The sequence below is a fragment of the Sander lucioperca genome, chromosome 24 (genome assembly GCF_008315115.2).
Source record: "Sander lucioperca isolate FBNREF2018 chromosome 24, SLUC_FBN_1.2, whole genome shotgun sequence".
Classification (NCBI taxonomy): Eukaryota; Metazoa; Chordata; class Actinopteri; order Perciformes; family Percidae; genus Sander; species Sander lucioperca.
Genome location: NC_050196.1, coordinates 13676415 through 13697820, shown reverse-complemented (window position 1 = coordinate 13697820; position 21406 = coordinate 13676415). Strand labels below are relative to the sequence as shown.

General features: G+C 41.4%; 1 protein-coding gene across 3 annotated transcripts in view; it reads left to right on the top strand.

Annotated features, from left to right (window-relative positions):
* Positions 1-21406, top strand: part of LOC116044392 (collagen alpha-1(XXVIII) chain-like) — a 31484-nt gene that overhangs the window by 1551 nt on the left and 8527 nt on the right. The window contains exons 2-26 of one of the 3 annotated variants that reach the window (XM_031291509.2): positions 2590-2637; positions 2791-2948; positions 3949-4523; positions 6451-6471; positions 6545-6607; positions 8332-8385; positions 8492-8536; positions 8735-8761; positions 9175-9219; positions 9543-9587; positions 9974-10027; positions 11071-11139; positions 11248-11316; positions 12746-12814; positions 15496-15564; positions 16448-16516; positions 17650-17718; positions 17932-18000; positions 18086-18157; positions 18253-18321; positions 18448-18519; positions 18667-18735; positions 19738-19806; positions 20257-20325; positions 21158-21226. In XM_031291509.2, the coding sequence (XP_031147369.1) occupies positions 2798-2948; positions 3949-4523; positions 6451-6471; positions 6545-6607; positions 8332-8385; positions 8492-8536; positions 8735-8761; positions 9175-9219; positions 9543-9587; positions 9974-10027; positions 11071-11139; positions 11248-11316; positions 12746-12814; positions 15496-15564; positions 16448-16516; positions 17650-17718; positions 17932-18000; positions 18086-18157; positions 18253-18321; positions 18448-18519; positions 18667-18735; positions 19738-19806; positions 20257-20325; positions 21158-21226 (2052 nt within the window). In that variant the 5' untranslated portion in view covers positions 2590-2637; positions 2791-2797. Of the gene's footprint in view, positions 1-2367; positions 2638-2790; positions 2949-3948; positions 4524-6450; positions 6472-6544; positions 6608-8331; positions 8386-8491; positions 8537-8734; positions 8762-9174; positions 9220-9542; positions 9588-9973; positions 10028-11070; positions 11140-11247; positions 11317-12745; positions 12815-15495; positions 15565-16447; positions 16517-17649; positions 17719-17931; positions 18001-18085; positions 18158-18252; positions 18322-18447; positions 18520-18666; positions 18736-19737; positions 19807-20256; positions 20326-21157; positions 21227-21406 lie in introns of those variants that run through there. The other 2 variants (XM_031291508.2, XM_031291507.2) reach the window with 2 other exon arrangements.

Below are 21406 nucleotides of genomic sequence, written 5' to 3'. Positions count from 1 at the left end.
ATTTGCAGATGTCCTATTTGGGCATATCATAACTGGATATTCTGTGGTTTTCCATATATAAGGCATTTCATATTGAAATTCAATATTATGCTGTGTCCTAGTTTTGCCAAATAGTATGTGTTAGGCAACAAAACAAGTGTCTGAGCTGTAAAAGTTGTATTCATTTATGGGAAGTAGCCAAAGCAGCGAGGCCAGACAGCAATGACAGCTTCTTCCTATTTCTTGCTGCAAACTAGTTCCAAACAGACAATATTACAACGACAAAAATAATTGCCATAAACCCTTACTTTGCTTAATCAGAGCTGAACCAGATTTGAGCAGGTCCATCTTTCAGGCGGAGCATTCTTGAGTGACAGTTAACCTTTCTAATACAGTAGGCAATAAAAACACACGTCGTGTTGCAGAGTTATGTGATTTCAGCTCAAGCTTTTATGGCTGCAGACAGTCTCATGGGACGTTAAGAGTCCTCTGATCCAGGACTACATAGGAATTATAATAAGATTAAGGCGTTATGAGACTTTGGTGCTGAAAAGGATACGCAGCAGGTTTCAATAAAAACTGGACTGATTCTGAAGTTATAACCTTTCACGTCCGGCTTTGAAGAGATCTCTGCCAGAAAAGAGACTTCTTCTTCTGACTTTGAAAGTAGAGTTAAGGTGTATATTATATATAAGAAAAGCTTATTGGGTCGATCTCACCCATTATGATGATATCTGAACAAAATGGATGAATAAACTAAACTGTGACTGTAGACAAAAAAAAAAACCCACCTGTCCTGTCAGAAAAGAATAAAATATGCAGACTATTTAGCTGTAAATGCTACAGTGGCACTACCCTTCATACAAATTTACTTCTTTCAGGCTCTTGGAAATATATGTTTACATAAATCATGCCAAGAGAAAGATTAACAAATGACTGCTCTAGGTGTTTTCACAGATGAATCATACGCTGCTCTTGCAGGCTGAGTTGCCTTAAGGTATGAATCACCTATCCAAACTTTTCCAGCTCTCTGGATTATTCCGAGGGCGAGGCATCTGGAGGCACAATGAAAGAAAATGTGAATAATATATACTTTATTTACAAAATTCTATTTTTAAAACAACTGTCACGCAACTCTGCCGTCCCTCTCAGCTTGATGGAGCTTTAGCGTCTTTCAGCTCATTGTTTTGGTTTTATTGCCCACAACTTTTTTGGTTCACTCTCACAGCTCTCGGAGCACCATTTTCGGCTGCAGCAGGCAGCTGTTTTCAGCAAAAAAAGCTCTAACTGCACACTACCTGCCCAGCACCAAATGGCAGACTAGTGAACATATGTGAGCATTTAGCAGCTGAAGAGCCAGATATTTGGTAGAGACCAAATCAATGCTAATGTTGCTGTGTGCTGGATGTGTAAACCATATCAACTTTGTGTTCACAGCTTGTTACTGCTCCCAAGTGGCCAAAATATCAGTAATAGATATTACAGGTTTTATCATTATCCTGGGTTTAGTTTAGTTTCCTGTTTTATTTTGTAGGGTCATTTCCCATGTGTCGTGTCTTGTTTGATTTCCTGCCTTGTGTGTTTTCCCGCCTTATGTGGTTGTCTGCGCCGCCCTGATGTGTTTGACCTGTTCATCAGCCCTCATGTCACCTGTGTCTCATTATAACCACAATTGCCACAATTGACAATTACAGAATAATGGCAAATGCTAAAATACAGTGTAATAGTAGTCCAAGTACTCATCTATCTAAAGTTAACTAACGAACATTTACCCTTAGCCACCGTAAGCTACAGGTCATACCAGATGAAGGCTGTAGCAGCAACATTTCTGAGTGTATTCAATTGAGCAAAGGTGGGTTTTATTTCATATCAATTGAACATTTGTAAGAGGAAGATTGTGTTGTTTCTTTTTTTCAAAAGTAGCCTAATCCTGCTTTGTTATTAATTTTTTTGCCTATAAACAGTGATATTTTATTAGAAACGTTAGAATCAGCCTTTGCATGTGTAAAATGTCATTACAAACACCCAACCTCTCCAGAAATATTATCATGTATCTGATCTTGGTGTCCTTAATGGTAGCTGCCACACAACACATTGGCAACACATTGATAAATGCCTGTTTTGATTTTAAACCAGCTGTCCTGGATACATTGATATTATTCCCAGGGGCTTTCCTCTCTATTCCTGTTTTAAATAGCTGAGGACTTAACAGAGCTAACAAAGTAAAAGTGACACAAAATAAAATGGGGGGGGGCAATAATTGCTCTGTCATGACGAGGAATTTCTGGAGTGTCTGTAGCTGCCTCCTCAGGCACCCCTCCCATACTCTCCCCTAAATGGGAGTGAGTGAGTTCAAAAAAGGGCTGGACTTCCCTTAATTTACTGCAAGCTTAGAATGGCTTGAATTTGAGTCTCATGAGAGCCGGAATACAGTCTATTCTTTTTAGCAACGCACTGCTGCTGCTGCTGCTGTCAACATAAGGGGCCTACTTGACCGACAGACTCAATAACAGTGGAAGAGGACACTCAGCTTGATGCTCAGAACATGGAACCAAACTAACTGAATGAACAATCTCTCATTTGCACTTTTCTGAATTTCCTCATTGCCAGGAGAACTTTATAGAGCTGAACACATTGGAGACCTTAGTCAGCAACATTGTGAGTTATGCATGCTTGATGCCTAAGTCTTAAACACGCATGCCTGTTAAAGCTTGTTCTCTGAGTGTGTGCAAGTTTTTTTGGGAAGGTATTCAAATTTAAGGATGTGTCTGACAGGTCTTTTTTATCATCTGTCTTCTCTTTTTCTCTCAGGGAAGTCATGGTCCCCTCACTGCACTGGCTTCTGCTACTGTGGGGACTTCAGGGTCTTTGGGCACAGGACTATGAAGAAGACTATGAGGAAGAGGTGGTGACCACCAAGAAGAAGAGCAGACTAAATCCATCCAATTCCATACCGCAAAATGGCAAATGTAAGTCTAAAGTGCTTTTTTTTAAATTTGATTTATTTTTTTTAGAATATTTATCTTTCCCACTGATGCTCTTTCTTAAAAAAGTGGTGTGGAATTTGTGCAGGCAGCACATCTTTCACTGTTTTCATCACTGGAAAAAAGCTGCTGCCACAGGTAAAAAAAATAGAACATGATACTCAACAAGGACATCGCTGGAGGATGCAATCCACTCAGATTGATCATATCTCTCAGGCTCCTCAGAGCCATCCATCTCCTGTGTGACCATTCAGTGCTCTGTTACCCAAATGTTTTATTCGTTCAGAATCCTGTTTCCCCAGGCGCATTCTCTCGGTGACATATTTCCGTGAAGATTAATGTGATTTATCCTCAGCCTGTATTAGATCTGTGACCTCCTTCCATTGCTGAAGGTTGGTGCAGCAAGTTGAGTTACTTTTATTTTCTCTTCAAAATTATATGTCACACTCATGAACTTATCACACTCGTACTGAAAAGGCATCAGCCTATAGAGAGTAAACAGTCAATAAATCACCTTTACCCCTTCTGAAGGCTCCACAAATGAAGTTTTCTCCCTCACTCATAAAATCCATTTGGCTGTGATCAGTTGAATCTTTATGTTTGGCTGGATATGAAAGTCTTTTGCTCTGTTGATATGAAAGTATAAATGACATATCTTGACCGAAAAGGTCTAGACAACCAACTTGTCAACTTGGTGGTTTGTTAGGTTTGTTATGAAGCCAAAACGGCTATCATCTAATAATGAAATTCATTTTAGGACAGGCCCTCCTTTTAAAAAGCCTGCCTCTAGGCTAGCTGTTTCCCCTTGTTTCCAGTATTTATGCTAAGCTAACCATATATTTAGCATACAGACATGAGTGTGGTATGGATCTTCTCACCCAAGCTCCCAGCAAGAAAACAAACTGTATTTCCCAAAATGTTAAACTATTCCATTAATTCCTTCTATATCATTGTTAATAAATGGCTATCTCCTCTTCCTTGTCAGCACTAATTGATGAAGATTGCAGTTTGGAGTTAGCCTTCCTGATCGACAGCTCAGAGAGCGCCAAGGACAACCATGCACTGGAGAAGCGCTTCGCCTCAGACGTGATGGACCGGCTGCAGAGCCTGCGGCTGCAGACCGGCCGGGGCCTCAGCTCCCGGGCTGCCCTCCTGCAGTACAGCAGCCATGTCATCATCGAGCAGACCTTCAAACAGTGGAGGGGCATTGCCGACTTCAAGGCCCGACTCGCTCCCATCGCGTACATCGGTCACGGCACCTACACCACCTTCGCCATCACCAACCTCACCCGTATTTACCTGGAGGAGTCGGATCCCAGCAGCATCAAGGTGGCCGTTCTGCTCTTCGACGGCATCTCGCACCCCAGGAACCCAGACATCTTTTCAGCCGTGGCCGATGCCAAGAACCAGGGCATCCGCTTCTTCACCATAGGCATCACACCTGAAGCCAACGAGCCCGCCAATATAGCTCAGCTGCGGCTAATTGCTAGCTCCCCAGCCTCACGCTACCTTCACAACCTGCAGGACCGAGGCATTGTGGATACATTTATGAAGGAGATTGTGAGTAAAAAATAAACTTATTTTGCTTTGTGTCAGATTCGATGCAGGATTGTAGATGGTGAAATTGGTAATCAAAGTTCATTCGGAAGCAGCTTTCTAGTTTCCGATGTTATGCATGATACGGTAATTTTGGAGAATAGAAATAACATATCCTTAGTCATACAAAACAAAAGTTACATTTATAAGCAATGAAACTCAGCTTTTACTTTAATGCCCATAATGTCTCTTTGTTTAACAAAGGTTACAAAGAGTCTCGCTTTAAGTGTGACTAGATTGACTCTTCCCTATTAATGGAAGTTTTATTAAATTGAGATTTCAGCTTTTTTAACAAAAGGCATTGTAACTGAGATCTTTCTCAGTTACAAAAATCACCTGCAACATTGTGCAAATTGCATGTCTGTTTGATAATTGTTTATTCCCAGTAATGTATGCCAGGTAGAAGCTTCAAAAAGCCATTATGCAGTGTGACTTTTCCAAATGTATCAAATGTTAGTGTCTCTTACGTCTCCATGCACCCAATAATAACTTCCTTTGCACTGTCTTTGACACCACCCACTGCTTGATTTCTTGTCTTATTGCATCCCTGATGTGCACCTGCTACCTGCTGCCGTAGTAAAAGGTCTGCTGTCATCACAAAAGTCATCACTGTAAAATGAAATTCACTCTGACATCCACTCAGTTGGCCGAAAAATCTGTATTGTTTATCTTACTTTCAAAAACCGACGGTTAATTTCCACTGCGATAATTAGAACATGTGCTGCACAGCAACATCCTGCAGACACAACCAGGCTGTTGGCTGTAACATATGCTCCTCATTAAACCTCTCTGTGGGAAAATCGGTGCAGTAAGAGCAGGAACCCAGCAAGAACATGCATGCACGCTACATCATTCAAGCAGCTCCTCAAACCCCACTTCAAACTCAGGCTTACTGTTGACACAGGTGGTACCCATCCAAATATGATAAGTGAAAAACTTGCACTGAGGCTCCTACAGCATTGAACCTGACAGCCTACAATTCTGCTTGCATGCAAGATCCCGGCAGCAGCAGCCAGTCCATAAACCAGACTTTCATCTCTTTGCTCTGCATATGCAGCATCTGTATGTCATAAGCATGTGTCTCTGTCTCAGCTGAGAAACTGTCTTTTATCTTCAGTCTCAACATTCGACTGCATCACTCCGTCCTCTAAGACTGTCTGTGTTGTCTTCAGACACCCCTGCCTACCACAGAAACATCCTCTGGATGCTTAGCGAGGCTATTACACTGTTCAACGCATGTGGTTTGTGTTTAGTCTGGGTGTAATTTTGACCATTCCCCCTTGTGAAGAGAATGTGGTAAGCTTTGAAGAGAAAAGCAACCTGTAGGGTGAATATCGGGCTATTCCAAGAGGAAATGCAGGATGAGGGTCCTCTCGCAGAATCAGGTGGAGGAGGTTGAAGGCTGTTTGACAAACTGAGCCAAGGACAGCTGTGAACCAGTTTAATTGGGTGTTTGAGTAGCAGGTGTGTTTGGCTCCAGTCTGGGGCGAGTGAATAAAAAAATTGAGGTCACTATTGATGGTAGCTTGGCTTTTTAAAAATGGTGGATTTGTGCAGGATGTCCCCTGCCGACTATTCTCTCTGAACAATCAGTGGTCTGCAGCGTTTTCACTTCCTAATGTTTTAGTATTGGCTCAGCTCTCTTGAAAGCTAGACCGAGGTGTTACCAAAAAAAGTACCAGGTACTATCTACAACTTTTGCTAATGGAAAACCAAAAAAGAGTTTAATTACGGCATTTGAGACCAGAATCAAAAGCTTACCTCAATTTTTAAATTAAGCTCACATCATTTTCTATGATTTTTCTGTAAATGTGTGCTGGTTGGGTATAAATAAACCATATGGAGTAAGTCTGAAATTTATCTTAATATTCTTGTGTTTCTTGCTCCACAGACGGCGCTAGCAGATGAAGGGGTAAGCCTCTGCACATTTATTGATTTGTGTCCCCAAAAAGGCCCGTCTGACTCTTCTTTCCCTGTGTTTGAAGTGTCCTCTGGCCCAGAGCAAGTGTGCGTGTGACAAGGGTGAGAGGGGAGCCAGCGGCCCTCCTGTAAGTATCCTTCTACGCAGCATTGGCCTTTAGAACCCCAAAGGGTTAAATTTATTTTACAAATTGTTGTTTCATTTATATATTTTACACCATCCATCCATCTTCGTCCACTTATCCGGGGTCGGGTCGTGGGGGCAGCAGCTCCAGCAGGGGAATCCAAACTTCCCTTTCCCGAGCCACATTAACCAGCTCTGACTGGGGGATCCCGGGGCGTTCCTAGGCCAGGTTGGAGATATAATCCCTCCATTTAGTCCTGGGTCTTCCCCGAGGCCTCCTCCCAGTTGGACATGCCTGGAATATCTCCCTAGGGAGGCGCCCAGGGGGCATCCTTACCAGATGCCCAAACCGAATATGTTACACAATTACACAAATTACTTGTTTAATTATTTTATAATGTCTTTTTCGTTAATATTGAACTATTTGGGGTTCCATATTTGCCCTCCTCTGCTACATACAACAAGATTAAAGTCTTTGAAAACCACACGTAGTCTTCTGCTGCCCCTAAAAGACAATTACTCCCAAGCTGGCTCCTTTTGAAGTACCATAGAGAACGACACAGCTGACAAAGGCACCCTTGATGCTAACAGGCTACATAATTGCAAGGTTTTTAGAGGGTTTAGTAAATCATGTGGTTTTGAGAAGCTCTGTTTCCCTGCAGCAGTGAGAGTAAAGCAAATACCTTGCATTCCTGTTACATTTGATTGGGAACAGGCCGAAACAGATATTTACATGGGAAGTCAGTAGGATTGTGTCTGTCGAATGAACCCAGCCACTTGGGATTGTCTGAGGACACATGCTCGGTGGAAAAGATGTTACATGCATGACTTTCTTCGCCTGCCAAAGCTGTGTCGTGATGTGAACGCATCTTTCATTACACAAAGGACAGCCACAATTAGACGTAGTGGTTTTGCTTTGGTGTATTTTTCACAGGATGAGAACAGAGTCATTACCCCCTTGAACCTAATGCTCAGAACAAAAGCTGTTTCACATCACTGGCAGCAGGCGCACACTGACGGAAGCAGTGTGTGCAGACAGAGACATACAGACAGGGAGATACTTGAAAGATAAGAGCATGCACCCACATGCATGAAAACAGAGAGAAGAGACAGACAGTTCTGGTAAGTCCTCATGCAGACATCTTGAAGTTCCCTTTGACTTATCTGCTCCCAGACTCAATGGCCTTTATCCATGCTGCACTTCAAACATGTTGCTTCCATGAGGCCTATATAGGTCACAGAAAAGTGAGCAGCTACACTACAATTTACAGCTATTGTTCTCCTGGAAGATGAAAAATGACCATGTCCTCATACCTAAACGACCGAATAGTGTGATTGCCAATAACTCCCAAAACGACATGCATCATATCTGTATGGTAAATATGAACCTCAAGCCACCAGTCAGTAAGCTTAGCTTAGTATAAATTCTGGAAAAGGGGGATAACAGCTAACCTGGCCCCGTCCAAAGGTGATATAATCGGCCTACTAGCACCACAAAGGCTAATTAACAAGTTAGGCTACCTGTTTTCCCCTGCTTTCAGTCTTTATGCTATTCTAGGCTATAACTAAGATCTTGTCATGCTTTTTCCTTTAAGATCTGAAGATGGCGCACAGTTTCTGAAACATCATTCTATGCTGCATACCCTATATTCTGAAGCGCTCCACATTTATTAGCAAATTATTACACTTTTTTTCTGCCTAATGGCACTACCATGACTTTCTCTTCAGGGAAAGAAGGGCCGTCCTGGAGAAGATGGAAGCCCCGGCACAAAAGGACAGAAGGTGCTACTTCGCTTAACCTACATACCTTCTCCCAGTTAAAGATATTGCTGTTACATACCAGGAGGGTTGCCATTCCTTGTAAAACTAAAATCCCTCTTTCCCTTAGGGTGAGGGTGGGCTCAGTGGACTTCCGGGTCGGGAAGGATCAGAGGTGAGCTGAGGGTCTGAAAATAAGTTGTTAAGATTTACAAGTTTGCATAAAAACGTTTCAACTTTTCATTTCTTTCCACTTTTACATGAATCATTGCTCTACATTAAAAGAGACAAGTATTGTTCTGTGGTCTGTGTGGCAGTGTTTTGGTTGTTGTCTGTCTCCTTCTGACTTAACAAAACTGTTTTGTACACACAGGGAAAACCTGGATACAAAGGAGAGAAGGTATTGTATAGATTATATTATACAGTCTCTCTATATGCCCTCATTGTTTGTCAAAGTATCGGGTTCCAACGCTTTCAAATCTGCAACAGTGAGAGACACTGGAGAATTGTGTTTTCCAGACCTGATAAAGTGCCTTGATTCACAGAGAAGACTTTGGAAAGATCAAAGCATTCGTTCTCCTTTTTTTCATCTGTGTTTAATGTCAAGTATATATAGTTACTTTTCTTTTAAAGGAATTTAATTACGTCAATTTCATGTCATTAGTTGTTGCACACCAGCTCCTGGCTGGGATATTTAAACCTATTATTCCAAGCTAATTGCTCCATGGAAAGGAAATCTCTTTCATAAATTTGAAATTATGCAAATTACGCTATGCTAAGGACTTCACTAAACTGCTTTTTCTTCTCTTACAGGGAGAGAGAGGGGAGTGTGGCACACCTGGAATTAAGGGAGACAGAGTATGTTGCTCTTTTACATTTAATGTTGTAAGAACTTGAAACCAAGTTCAAGTATACCTTTCTGTTGCCATTTTATTTTTTGTTTTAGTCATTGCTTCACTGATGCAGTCAATCAAATTTGCCAGAACTCACTTACCCATTTTTATCAGAGTAAAATTAGATTTAATATTTAATCACCAGTTGAAGTTTATTCTTCTTTTTAACCTATATATTTTTTTTATTTTCGACAATATCATTAAATCTAATACAACTCCTTTAAGATGAACAAATTGTTTATGATCACCATGGATTATGAATTTTAAGCAATTCTTCTTCTTTTCTAGGGTCCTGAAGGTACAATTGGCCCAAGAGGAAATCGTGGACTTCAGGTGAAATCTACCATTCTTTTTTTTTTTTTTATCATAGAATCCAATTGACCCTTTGCTGATGCCCCTACCCCCTTGGGTATTGCTGCTACATGTATCAAGCTATCCATTCTAGCATGGCAAATATGCATTTTACAATTGTCACTAAAATTTTTTATCATCTGTAGCTAGCTAGCTAGTTGCACAGAATAACTCTCTCAGAATAAAACTGTACTGGTTGAAAACTTTGGACAATCACTGATTGGGGGAGGGGTTTGGCCGCGTACACAATTGTGCCGTTTTCATTTCAACTATGTCGTGTTCAGGGTCTGTCTGATCCTTATTTATCTACAATAACTGCTACTTTGCAATGTCCATGTGTAACCCTCACACACTTATTCACAACTCAGGGTTCTCTTGGTCCACCTGGCGATGTCGGACCTGAAGGTGCAATGGGTAAAAAAGTAAGTATTCCTCAGTCATGCTTTTTAAATCACTTTTTGACATGCTTGAACCAAACCTCTGAAATCTGGGAAGTGTACAAATGGAAACCAAGAAAGAAGTAAATCAAATGTTCTCCACTCCAACTGGTTCCTTGCTTTACATTTTAGTAAAGTATAAAGTAAGAACACATTAGTGACATAATAAAGTGTTCTCTGTGTTCCTGAGAGTTTTTCTCAGAGTTACATTACACCCTCGAAGTTGACATTTAAAATGCACTAACATTAAATCAATTTAACATGGGTATAAATATCACAAATGTCAAGTAGCCCTACAAACTGATCGATGACCACACATTTGAACACTTATTTGTGAGTTATGATCCATCAGCAGTGGAACATTTGAAAGCCCTCTGAAGTACAGAACCTCATCTGTTATTACCTTGTCAGCTCCTACTTTTTTTTAAGCCCCCTCTCTCATGTTATAGCTGCCAATTCTGCCATGAGCCCACACTCCCCACCAAGTGCTCCCTCCTTAATTATTTTAGAAAAATGTTCATGTTGATTGTCTGGCAGTCATTCTATATCACCTGAATGGCAGACTAATGTCTGCCTTTAAACATTGTCCCAACTTGTCTGAAAGGGCAAGGGAAACGAGGAAAAAAGTGCCGGTATGCGCCTGCTAACGTTTCCACACCCTCTTCACGCCTTTTGCGTGCCCTCCTGCTACACACCAAGCCACCATGATTTACGGCTTCTGAGTGAATAATTGCATTCTTTGGAATACCAATAAAGTTCTGACCTAAGGAATGAAGGAACCCCATGTCTAAACCCCACTTTAAAAATAGTTAAATATTAAAGGGTAGAAAAAGCAGTGTGTGTTAGTGTTGAGTGGCAGGAACTAGACTGGTTTGCTGGTTTTGATCCTCTGCAAACCTGGACAGCTCTACTGGCGCCCAATCATGTCAAAGTGATGCCTTGGGCCAAGGAATCGGACTAACAAAGCTGTGTGTTTGTGCCTATATTTGTGTTTTGGCACATGTCGGTCCCTGCCTGTCTTTTTATAGGGGGAAAGGGGACTTCCTGGGCCACCTGGAATCCAAGGAGAAACAGGGATTGGCCTTCCGGGACCCAAGGTAAAGTCTGACACCCTGTTGTTTAGGAAAATTAAGTCATGAGAACATAATAATCCACCTGTGTCTCCCCCTGTACATGCACTCATCTCGCCCCCTTACACTCCGCAGGGGGATGTCGGTTACCCGGGGCAATCAGGGCCTCCTGGTCCTCCAGGACTTGGTGAGCCTGGACCATTGGTGAGTAAGACACACACCCAGCTCATACCAAGGCCACAGGTGGTTGCAGTCTAATATTAATTGATCCTTCGCTAAGCCCCAGCCCCCGGTTACTACATTCTAGCATGGCACATATGCAGTTTAAAATGATAACATGGCGGCTCTACCATCAAAATTCATAGTGTCACTAGCAGATTTTAAAGCCATTCCTAAACTGACTTTTTTATTTTATTTTATTTATTACATTTTTCTTAAGATTATTTTTTGGGCATTTTAGGCCTTTATTTGACACAGCTTAAGACAGGAAATGGGAATGGGAGAGAGAGGGGGAATGACATGCAGCAAAGGGCCACAGGTCGGAATCAAACCTGTGGCTGCTGTGGTAAGGACTGAGCCTTTGTACATGGGGTGCACGATGAACAAGGTGACTTTTCAATGTTTTCCGATCATTTTAAATGAGTACCCTGTGATTGATATTAAGATGCACATGATGGCTAGGTACACGATATAGCTAATGTGTAAAGACTGAGGCTAAAGCTGAAGCTTTTGTCTCAGGCAAAGAAACAGCATCCTCACCAGTTGATGATCCATGTGGAGTACATACTGTAAGAGCAGCATTGTTGTTGTATTGCAGGGAGAAGCTATTTCGCCCTAGTATTAAGGTATATAAAAGTGTATTAAAGAGTTGTTTGTTCTGATATATCCTTGGATGGATGCTAACTACAGAGAAGATGTAGGCCTAGTTGGACAAGAAACAAAGAGATTAGATTTTATTGTTGGTATTTTCAATATGTTTGTTAGTATGTTTCACTGGATGAGGACTAACAGTGCATTAATGTAGTTGCATTGGACAACATACCCAAAAATGGAGGAGACGTGCACAAAAGCTGTTTTTCTGCATGTGAATACGCCTTCACTGATGATTTTGGGAACCGTAACTTAGTTAACAAGTTTAGCTGGATCGGTAAATGCCCCCAAGTCAAATAGAGAGCAGGACAGGGAAGCTAACATAAGCCAAAACTTTAGTAGCATCTTGGCTCCCACCTAGTGGAGATGCATACAGATACAGATGCCCAGTACAGATAAATACAGTCAATTGTGCCATTTTCATTTCAACTATGTCATGTTTATGGTCTGTCTGATCCTTGATAATCTATATTACTGCTACTTTGTAACACCAATGTGTAACTAGGGCTGCTCGATCATACTTAGGAGACAAAATAGGAGTTTACGGCAAAACGTAATGTGCAAAATAATCATTTTTTCTCGTTACTCTGATTTTGTGATCATTAGGAGACCAAATCGTAATCGCGATTAAAAATTTGATTAATTGCGCAGCCCTATGTGTTACCCTCACACACTTTTTCCCAATTCCGCAAACATTCACTTGTTAAAAAGGTCTTTTTTTATGTTCCTCCAGTGGTCATTTACATGGTTTTGTTTTACTCAGGGGCCTCAAGGGCCACAGGGAGTCCAAGGAGAGAGAGGACAGATAGGAGAAGGTCTCCCTGGACCAAAGGTGAGTTAGTGTCTTTTATGTCTCAGGCTGTCGGGGCTAACAGTTTTTCCTGGGAGGCTCATGCACTCCCACCAGTTAATAGCTTTGAACCCTTTAGACCCCATTTCATGCTTTCACCTTCAATTCACCCACCTGCCCACTGACCTGCGCAAAGGCCCCGTCCGTCTGGCCTCCAGATTCCACAGTGTAGTGACAGGAAATTGACAACGTGTATGGTTACAAGAGATGATAACACAACACAGAAGTTCCTTAAATTCCCATACAGCAGTGCAGTATGGCTCTCATTACCTCCCTGTATGTTCCGATCCATTGATCGTCCATCACTGAGAACATGCCGGCAGATGCAGTGATGATACTGGAAAATAGCCAGGATGCCCCGAGACGATGAGTGAGTGACTCATTGAGAGAGGAAAGAATGAGTCTGTTCCTGTGTCTGTTTCCCCTCAGGATGTACAGACACGCATACAGATACACAAACACACACATATTGTCTCTCTCTCACATGTGGATACACACACACACACACACACACACACACACAGGTGCACACATGCTCTTAATCCAAAGATAAGACATGTTCATTGCCACAGCTTATTCCATTCTTTTTTCTTTTGTGTCTTCCTTTATCGTGTTTTTATATATATATTTTAAAAAGAAGTTGCTCGTATCTTAATCTTGATAACAAATGTTATCAACTTTTTGGGTATGTTACAACACTAACAGAGTAGGTGTACATCAGACGGCATACAGGTGAAAGTCAGACTTTTTCCACTTCTCCATATCTCCAATTTATCATTTGACAACTTTCCTCTGAGATGGTAAGAGCTATTTCCCCCCCTGTACAGGAGGCCGTGTATCTTGCACCCTCAGATTGGCCTCGGGGGTGCCCATTTCCTCAACAGCAGAATTGGCAGCAGACTCGCAGGTGGCGTTCTTGTTCTAAAGAAGCGTTCTTCACATAACGTGTCCCAACAAGCTCCATGGTCACAGGAGCTCCGCAGCAATTTTATTACTTTTTCCACATCATTATCACCTTGGCTTGTGTGCAAAAATGAGAGATCACATAGTTATGACAATACATTTATAATTTTTTAAGCTGACAATGCAAACGCAGCATTACTATGCTGATCAATGCACTTCTGTGTTTGTCACTGTATTTATGTTGTCCTTGGAAGACAGGAAATTGTTCTCAAAGGACTCCTCTGCAGAGTCATATACAGCCAGACATTATGCTGCACTCTTTTCATTGTACTTACTGTCAACTCTGATTACTGGTCTAATCCCTCACCGTATGGCTATTTCTGCTTTTTCTGGTATTTTAGACTTATAGGTATATATCCTCTCCAGACATTTTATGAGATGTGAGCTACTCTTTTTCCTCATAAAATGGTCAGTAACCCTGACTACTGAGATGGGGTTAAAAGCACAAATACGCAAATATGGAGATACCTCAGGTCTTGGGCCCAAACCTGCCACCACTTTTGGTGCAGTTGTACCCAATGAGCAGTTTACACAGTACAAACTACAGACTAAAAGGGAGACTATATGTAACTGTTGAAAAAAGAACTATCACATTCTTCCTCTTACAAATGAAAAGCTGAATTCATAAGAAATAAAACACACTGTTAGTACTTCAACACACCCTGCCACAACCTTATTTTGTGTGGTATAACCAGTAGCTTATGATGGCTAAAGTTTAATGTTGGCAAACTTTACATGGATACAGTATTGCTGTATAATAGAATTGCAAGTGACAAGACATGTAATTCTATCATACAGTAATACAGTTACATAGTCTCACTTTAAAGGAAGCACATCTGAGTCTGATTTTGGAAGCATCCTGCGACTGTCATATAAAACTTTTACTGAACTGGCTGGAAAACACCTCAATAGGCACAAACATCATGTTATCTGGAACAGTAAGCTGAGCTCATTCTAACAATGTAAGTTTCATGTGATTTTCATATGCACAACCATTACAGAGAAGCAGTCGTTGACAACCATGCAGTGGAAACACTGTATTAGTCTTGTTTCTGTTAAGTACACTGTAAGTCTAAAATGTCCACATTGCAGCTATGCCCTATGATGTCACAAATCACTCACATTAATTCATATCTCTGGGAGGCACAGAGAATCCTTCCCCCTTTAGGCGAGGAATGTTGAAACAGCCCTCTAGTGACAAACTCTGGAGATACTTTACATCAGTTTATATAGTAAATGTCAAACATCCAAAGGGACCAACAAGGGAAAAAAACATTGTGGGTTAAGGGGTCCGATGTGAGACTTGTAATAACTCACAGTGACTTTGAAGGGCATTGCGTTGGTTTCTATGGTAACAGTCTGCAGTAACAATTTACTCACGCTTGGTGCCAAAATTGTCTCTGTCTGGATACTGTCTCTGGAAACAGTCAACATAAACAGGAATTTAAAAAGTCATGTTTTTACCAAGACATCAATCAGAAAGCACATTTGGCTTCTATATAGTTGTGTAACTATTTGTACTGGGTGATTCATGTGGATATCAGATTAAGTGATGGAAGTGAAAGATGTTCCATTTGTCTGATTTGTCATTTTCTAGCCTTCCCTTAATCCCACACATGCTCTTACATTGTCAGTGTTTTCATGTATACTAACTGCTATTTCAAGAGGCAAAATGCAATAACGTCTGTCCATCTTCACAGGGAGAGCGAGGCTTGGCGGGGCCGCAGGGGCCCAGAGGACAGCCGGGCGCTGGAATCAGAGGAGACAAGGTAAGAAGAGTTCAGAGTGGCTGTAAATAAGACGCCTGGCTGAAATGCCTTCACACAGGCATGGAGATAAAGCCAGAGTCCTGCTGCGAAGAAGAAGGCTAAGAGTTGTCAGAACCACCGGTGAATGCATTCAGCGCGGCGTTATATACGAGGTCACAGTCTACAGGTGATGAATCAAGGTTAAAGCCTGGATAGTGTAGGAGGAGCGCAGCTTCACAGTGTTGGGCTGTGGGAAAGCTAGCTCTGCACTGGCACGGTCATACAATCACAGAAAGGTATTCTCTCTACCTTTTCAGGATGTGTTTGCAGATCTTTACAGCCATCTGGCAATCTTTTAACTCACAGATGTTGGTGGGACATGACATGAGTTGATTTGAAATGTGTGTTAAAGTTACATAATTCATCTTATAACACTGGAATATGGCGTAAACATGAAACCCCAGAAAAAACATGGGTCTTTAATGACATAAAGGTTTTTACATTAAAGTTCCTGCCACAGATCGTGATGACAGTTTTACTGCAGCCTCGTGGTGAAGTTCATCACAGATAATTGCAGTGTTTTCGCGTAGTAATGACAAACCAGTGCCTAAAGGGATTTTTCATAGTGCAAAATCATTCATTGGTTGCATGTGACAGAATAAAAAAAAGAAAATCTCATCAAGTTGGGTTAGGGTTAGAATTTACTGCATAATAGTCTTCATCCATTACTGAGCCAAAAGGAAATGCACAGAGAATCCTTTATAGTTGGGTGCTTTCCACATAAAATAAATCCTTTAATGTCCCAGTTGGCATGTGAGTGTGATGCTAAGTAAGTTAAGTGTCATACTATCAACACTTACATGCTGTTATCATCATTAACCTCCATTCTTATCTGCACCTGTAGGGGGATATTGGCCCTCCAGGTTTTCCAGGGCCCCTCGGCCTCCCAGGAGCAGGCATACAGGGCGAGAAGGCAAGTACTTAAATAAAATGACTCCCACTTTGGCTTAAACTGCCATACAGTTACAGTTTTGCATGTTATTCCTTGGTCCCATGAATGTACTGTACATATCAGTCTTATTAGACTGTACAAGAATTATTAAGGTGAGAAAAGGGGGCTAAACCTTATGTTTTAAGACTCTTTCTAGCGCTAATACTGTAATATTTTCCTTGGACCATTCTTTATTTATTATTCCAAATAATAGAAATAAAGATGTATTAGATAAGATGATGTGGCCTATGTATAAAGTCAGTCTAACTGATTTGACTATTTTGGAGTAGACCGTGTCCTGCTGACAGCTGAGCCAAAGATAACTTCCCTGATATCAGAACAGAATGGCAATGATGACAGTAAAACAAAATGGCAACGTCACAACTGATGCTGAACTTGAACTATATTGTAGGTTAAAGGGGAACTCTGCAGATTGAACACATAAAAGTATGTCTCCAGGAGTACTACTGCCCATGTGAAACCGTTATATAAAGCCTTTTGTGTTTCCAGAGGGGGCTGTGTGAAAGCTGATAAATGTCCTCAAGGGATGTCACTGGGTCTGAAGACTACAAGTTAAAAAATGAAAGAAATCTGCAGGTGTAGCGTTAGAAAGAAGTGAGCTTACAGTACCAGACCTCTGTAGCTCATCACGTCTACTTGACGCTAGCAGCTACATTAGCCACTACTAGCATAACACACCTCCGAACTGCCAGCGGCCAAGTTGCATTGTGGGCGCCAGATATTGAAACGAAAGAATGTGTAGGCAAAAAGCATGATATCTCTGGGTCTTCTGCATCGATTTGTTTTGCCTTTTTTTTAACTGTCTATCATAAGAACAACAATGTTTTAGGAGTGCAATGCTAAATCGGGGGAATCTTTTTTTACCTTAATAATGGCACGTTTAACTTCACTGTAGTGCTGGTTTCTTGTATGAAGCAGAATACATTCAATGACTAATAGCTATAAAGAACCAAGGGTATTACGTGTTTTTCAAACTTGACCATCTCAATAACTCAATAATTTTCATACAATCCCTTAGCCATCCAATATTTGCCTAGTGTTGATATTTAATAGATGTCATCTCTTTTTATTACTGCATCCATTTATCCTTGCAGGGCATGGAAGGACCAAGGGGGCCACCGGGTAGCAGAGGCCCACAAGGAGAGGGCTTGCCTGGAGCCAAGGTTTGTACATAGACTCACAATGCTGTTTAAATCTGAAGATGTGCCAGTGCCAAATCAACACCATCAATGCCCACAGTTTGCGCACAAAAAATAGGATTAATATTCTTTCATGGTCTCGGAAATCAAAGCTACACCCCTGTGCAAAATGTTAGCCACAGTGTATAATAATACCTGGAATAAGTAGATGTTGTCACGCTGTCTCGTCTCACTCAGGGGGACCAAGGTTTGCCAGGCGAGGTGGGCGCCCCAGGAGAGAGAGGGGCGGGGGACCCTGGAGCAAAGGTGAGCAGCAGCAACCCTTTATATTTTTACAGTTCTTAAATTTACCAATCCATAAACTGACACAGATCCATGAATCTGTCCTCAGGGTGAGCCAGGATCAACAGGAATGTCTGGTTTGCCGGGCCTGCCAGGGGAGGACGGAGCCCCTGGACAGAAGGTAGTTTAAATCACCACCTATTGTATCTACATGTGTTCGTGTCCTCCAATGTCAAACCCCTGAAAGTAATGAAACGTGTATGATTGTGTCTTTAGGGTGAGCCAGGCCCTGTAGGTCTCAGGGGGTCCGAGGGGGCACCTGGAATTGGCATCCAGGGTGAAAAGGTAAAGAAGTGACATTTCCTGCTCACTTTTTTGGGTGTCTTGCACTGGGACTTTGCTGACCTGTATATAATAAGTAAAGTCACAGCTGTCAAGAGTAGTAACTGTATTCCCAATATGATCTTTAAGGGCGACCAAGGCCAAAGAGGAATAAGGGGCTTGACTGGTCCACCTGGCATTGCTGGACCCTCAGGACCAAAGGTGAGGTGCTATTGAATAATTGTAACAAATCTTTTGTTTTTCGACCCTGTCCATTGGCCTGGAAGGGCATACATGGTTAGGCATGATGAGGAAAGATAATTTATGAGTTAATTGTTGTAACCACTTGTCTTGCATTATTTTCTTCAGGGAGAACCAGGGGCACAAGGCAGGGGGGGTTCCCCTGGTCCTCCGGGTCGTTTCGTCGCCGGGCCCAAGGTAACTACTCCCAGTGATCGCCATATTCCTCATTTGAAGAGATAGACAATTGTTTCTTAAAACAGTTTGGAATCAAGTGGAAGACTATTTTCACTTGTGCCACAGTGTTGTAATGTCAGCAGTAGTGGAGTAGTGGAATAGTATTCAGATCCTTTACTTAAAGGTGCCTTGTGAAGTTTTCTAATAAACAAGCAGATTTCATTGTTTATCACCAAAATGCATGTGTATCTTTACAGCCTAGCATTTCCTTCCTTTTTATTTTAATTTGTGCATTGTTTACATTCATGTTTGCTTGCTAGCAATCTTCTTCTTCACTATGTTTTTCAAAATCTGGGTTGAGTGAATAAAAAAAATCGCGGTCGCTATTGACAATAACCTGGCTTTTTAAAACTTGCGGGTTTGTGCACGATGTCCCGTGTCACGCTAGTGACCATTCTCTTTGACCAATCAGTGGTACGCTGCACTTAAACTCCACCTTTTAGATTCGGTAAGCTCACTGGGAACCTAGATCCAGGTGGTCCAACAAAAACTATCCACAACTTTTGTCAATGGAAAACCAAAACAGAGCGAGCCAAGCCGTACCAGGCAGTGTAAAAAAAATGGCATAATGTGCACCACTAAAGCACAGTGTGAACTAAAATGATAAGGGACTTAAACGGTCCTATGTAACATGCTGAACAGCTGAGCAATGGTATGATTTATTAGTTATGGATACTTGTGAAAATGTACTTTTATTAACTTTAAATTTCAGTTCATATTATGCTAACATGGTGCATATTCTTAAATAAACCTTTCATTTAATTAAAGTATAATCAAACTAACCTAAGTGGGAAAGAGTTGGTCCAAGGGGTTTCTAATTGGGTTAAACTGGCCCGGCCTGTTGGGTGATTTGATGTATAGCAATGCATTGTATTTTATAAACTCATCACAGGTTTATTGTAATTTGTACAACATTTGATTTAGTTAGAATACAGAGTTGATTAGTGCTAACTTGTATTCCAGGGTGATCTTGGCCCAAGTGGTCCTCCTGGTCCGATAGGGGAGACTGGCTACGGACTTCCTGGTCCAAAGGTAACACTCAATATAAGTAAACCTCTGTTCTAGAACAAAACAATGTGTTTGTCTTGGATGGCTGCCTGTCAACACACTTTAAGCATGTTGTCATAGCTGATATGTTTGGAAAGTCAATTATCAAAAGAATTTAATAAGAGGCAGATCTGGCAGCACATGTTTGCACTTTCATCATGAAGATTTCCCAGCATCCAGCAAAAACGAAAAAAATGGGATGCATACATCCTGTCGTGCTGTCCTTGTTCAATATTTCAGTTAATAAAATGCTTCAGCATGTTTTTTAGTTTTAACCTTCCCCTGTTTTGATGTATTGCACAACATTCACAACACAGGAGCACGGAAAGGAGCAGACAGCACATGTGTCCATTTACATCCACATTCCACTTCAGTTTGCTTTGAACATATATCTGTAAATCACTTTGTATCCTTTGCATGAATGAATTATTGTAGGGGGACCGTGGGGATTCAGGCCCTGCAGGTCCATTCGGTCCCAAAGGAGACGGCTATCCCGGCCCTGTGGTAAGGAACTGATTTAGAGACTGACATGCCCATTTGTCCACCCATAAATCTGTTCGTTCATGCCATACATCTAAACATTACATTAAGTCATCTATCCATCTGTCTTTTGCCTTCCTTTTTCTACCCATCAGTTCCAGCCATATATCTACATTTATTACCAAAAGTTACAGTACCTGGCCCTCATACACCTCTTTCTTAATTAAAAGCATAGCAGGGAGTGACAGTAGGGGAATTAGGGGCAAATACAGAGCAAAGGAATTGTATTTGGGCTAGCAGGGGTATATGTGCTCACTGAAGAAAAGATTTAAAGAAATAGTTCAACATTTTGGGAAATCAGTTTATTTATATATGGCTTTTTGCGTTTGAGTTAGATGAGAAGATCGATATTGCTCTCGTGTCTGTTCGCTAAATATAAAGATTCAGCCTGCAGACAGCTTAGCTTAGCATACAGACTGGAAACGAGGAAACAGCTAGCCTGGCTCTGTCGAAATTTAACAAAATCCATGTACCTGCACCTCTACAACAATTTATATCGAACAACCAAACAATTCTTTTAACTTGGTTTGTAATCAATAAGAGCAAAGAGGTAGGTTAACATTACCACCATCCCATTTAAAGCTCACTATTCAACACGTTATATTTTGTTTTTTTAATCCAAACACAAACCCCACCTTTTTTTTTTTTACAGGCAATATTTGCCACAATATTATTTGGCCAGGACTAGTAACTTCCTGGAGTCTCCGGCAGTTTCCTAGCAAAATTTCAAACTATTCCTTTAATAATTTCAATATCTCTACGACTGTATTCGGCCTCCATCTCCTGTGTTGTTTAGGGCCCTCCTGGTCTGCCTGGACTTCCAGGAGAACCCGGCCAGGAAGGAGTGGGCATCCCTGGACCAAAGGTGAGAACTTGGATCTGTCAGACCAAAATAATATTTGTCAAGTGCATGTTGGTGGCAAATGAGCAAGTATTACAGCATATCTAATATGATACAGATGGTTTCTTTGTAAGGCCAAACATTAGGAGTGTAACATTTTGTGTTTGTGAAATGAACCACTGCTGTGAAAACTGAGCCAAAGCA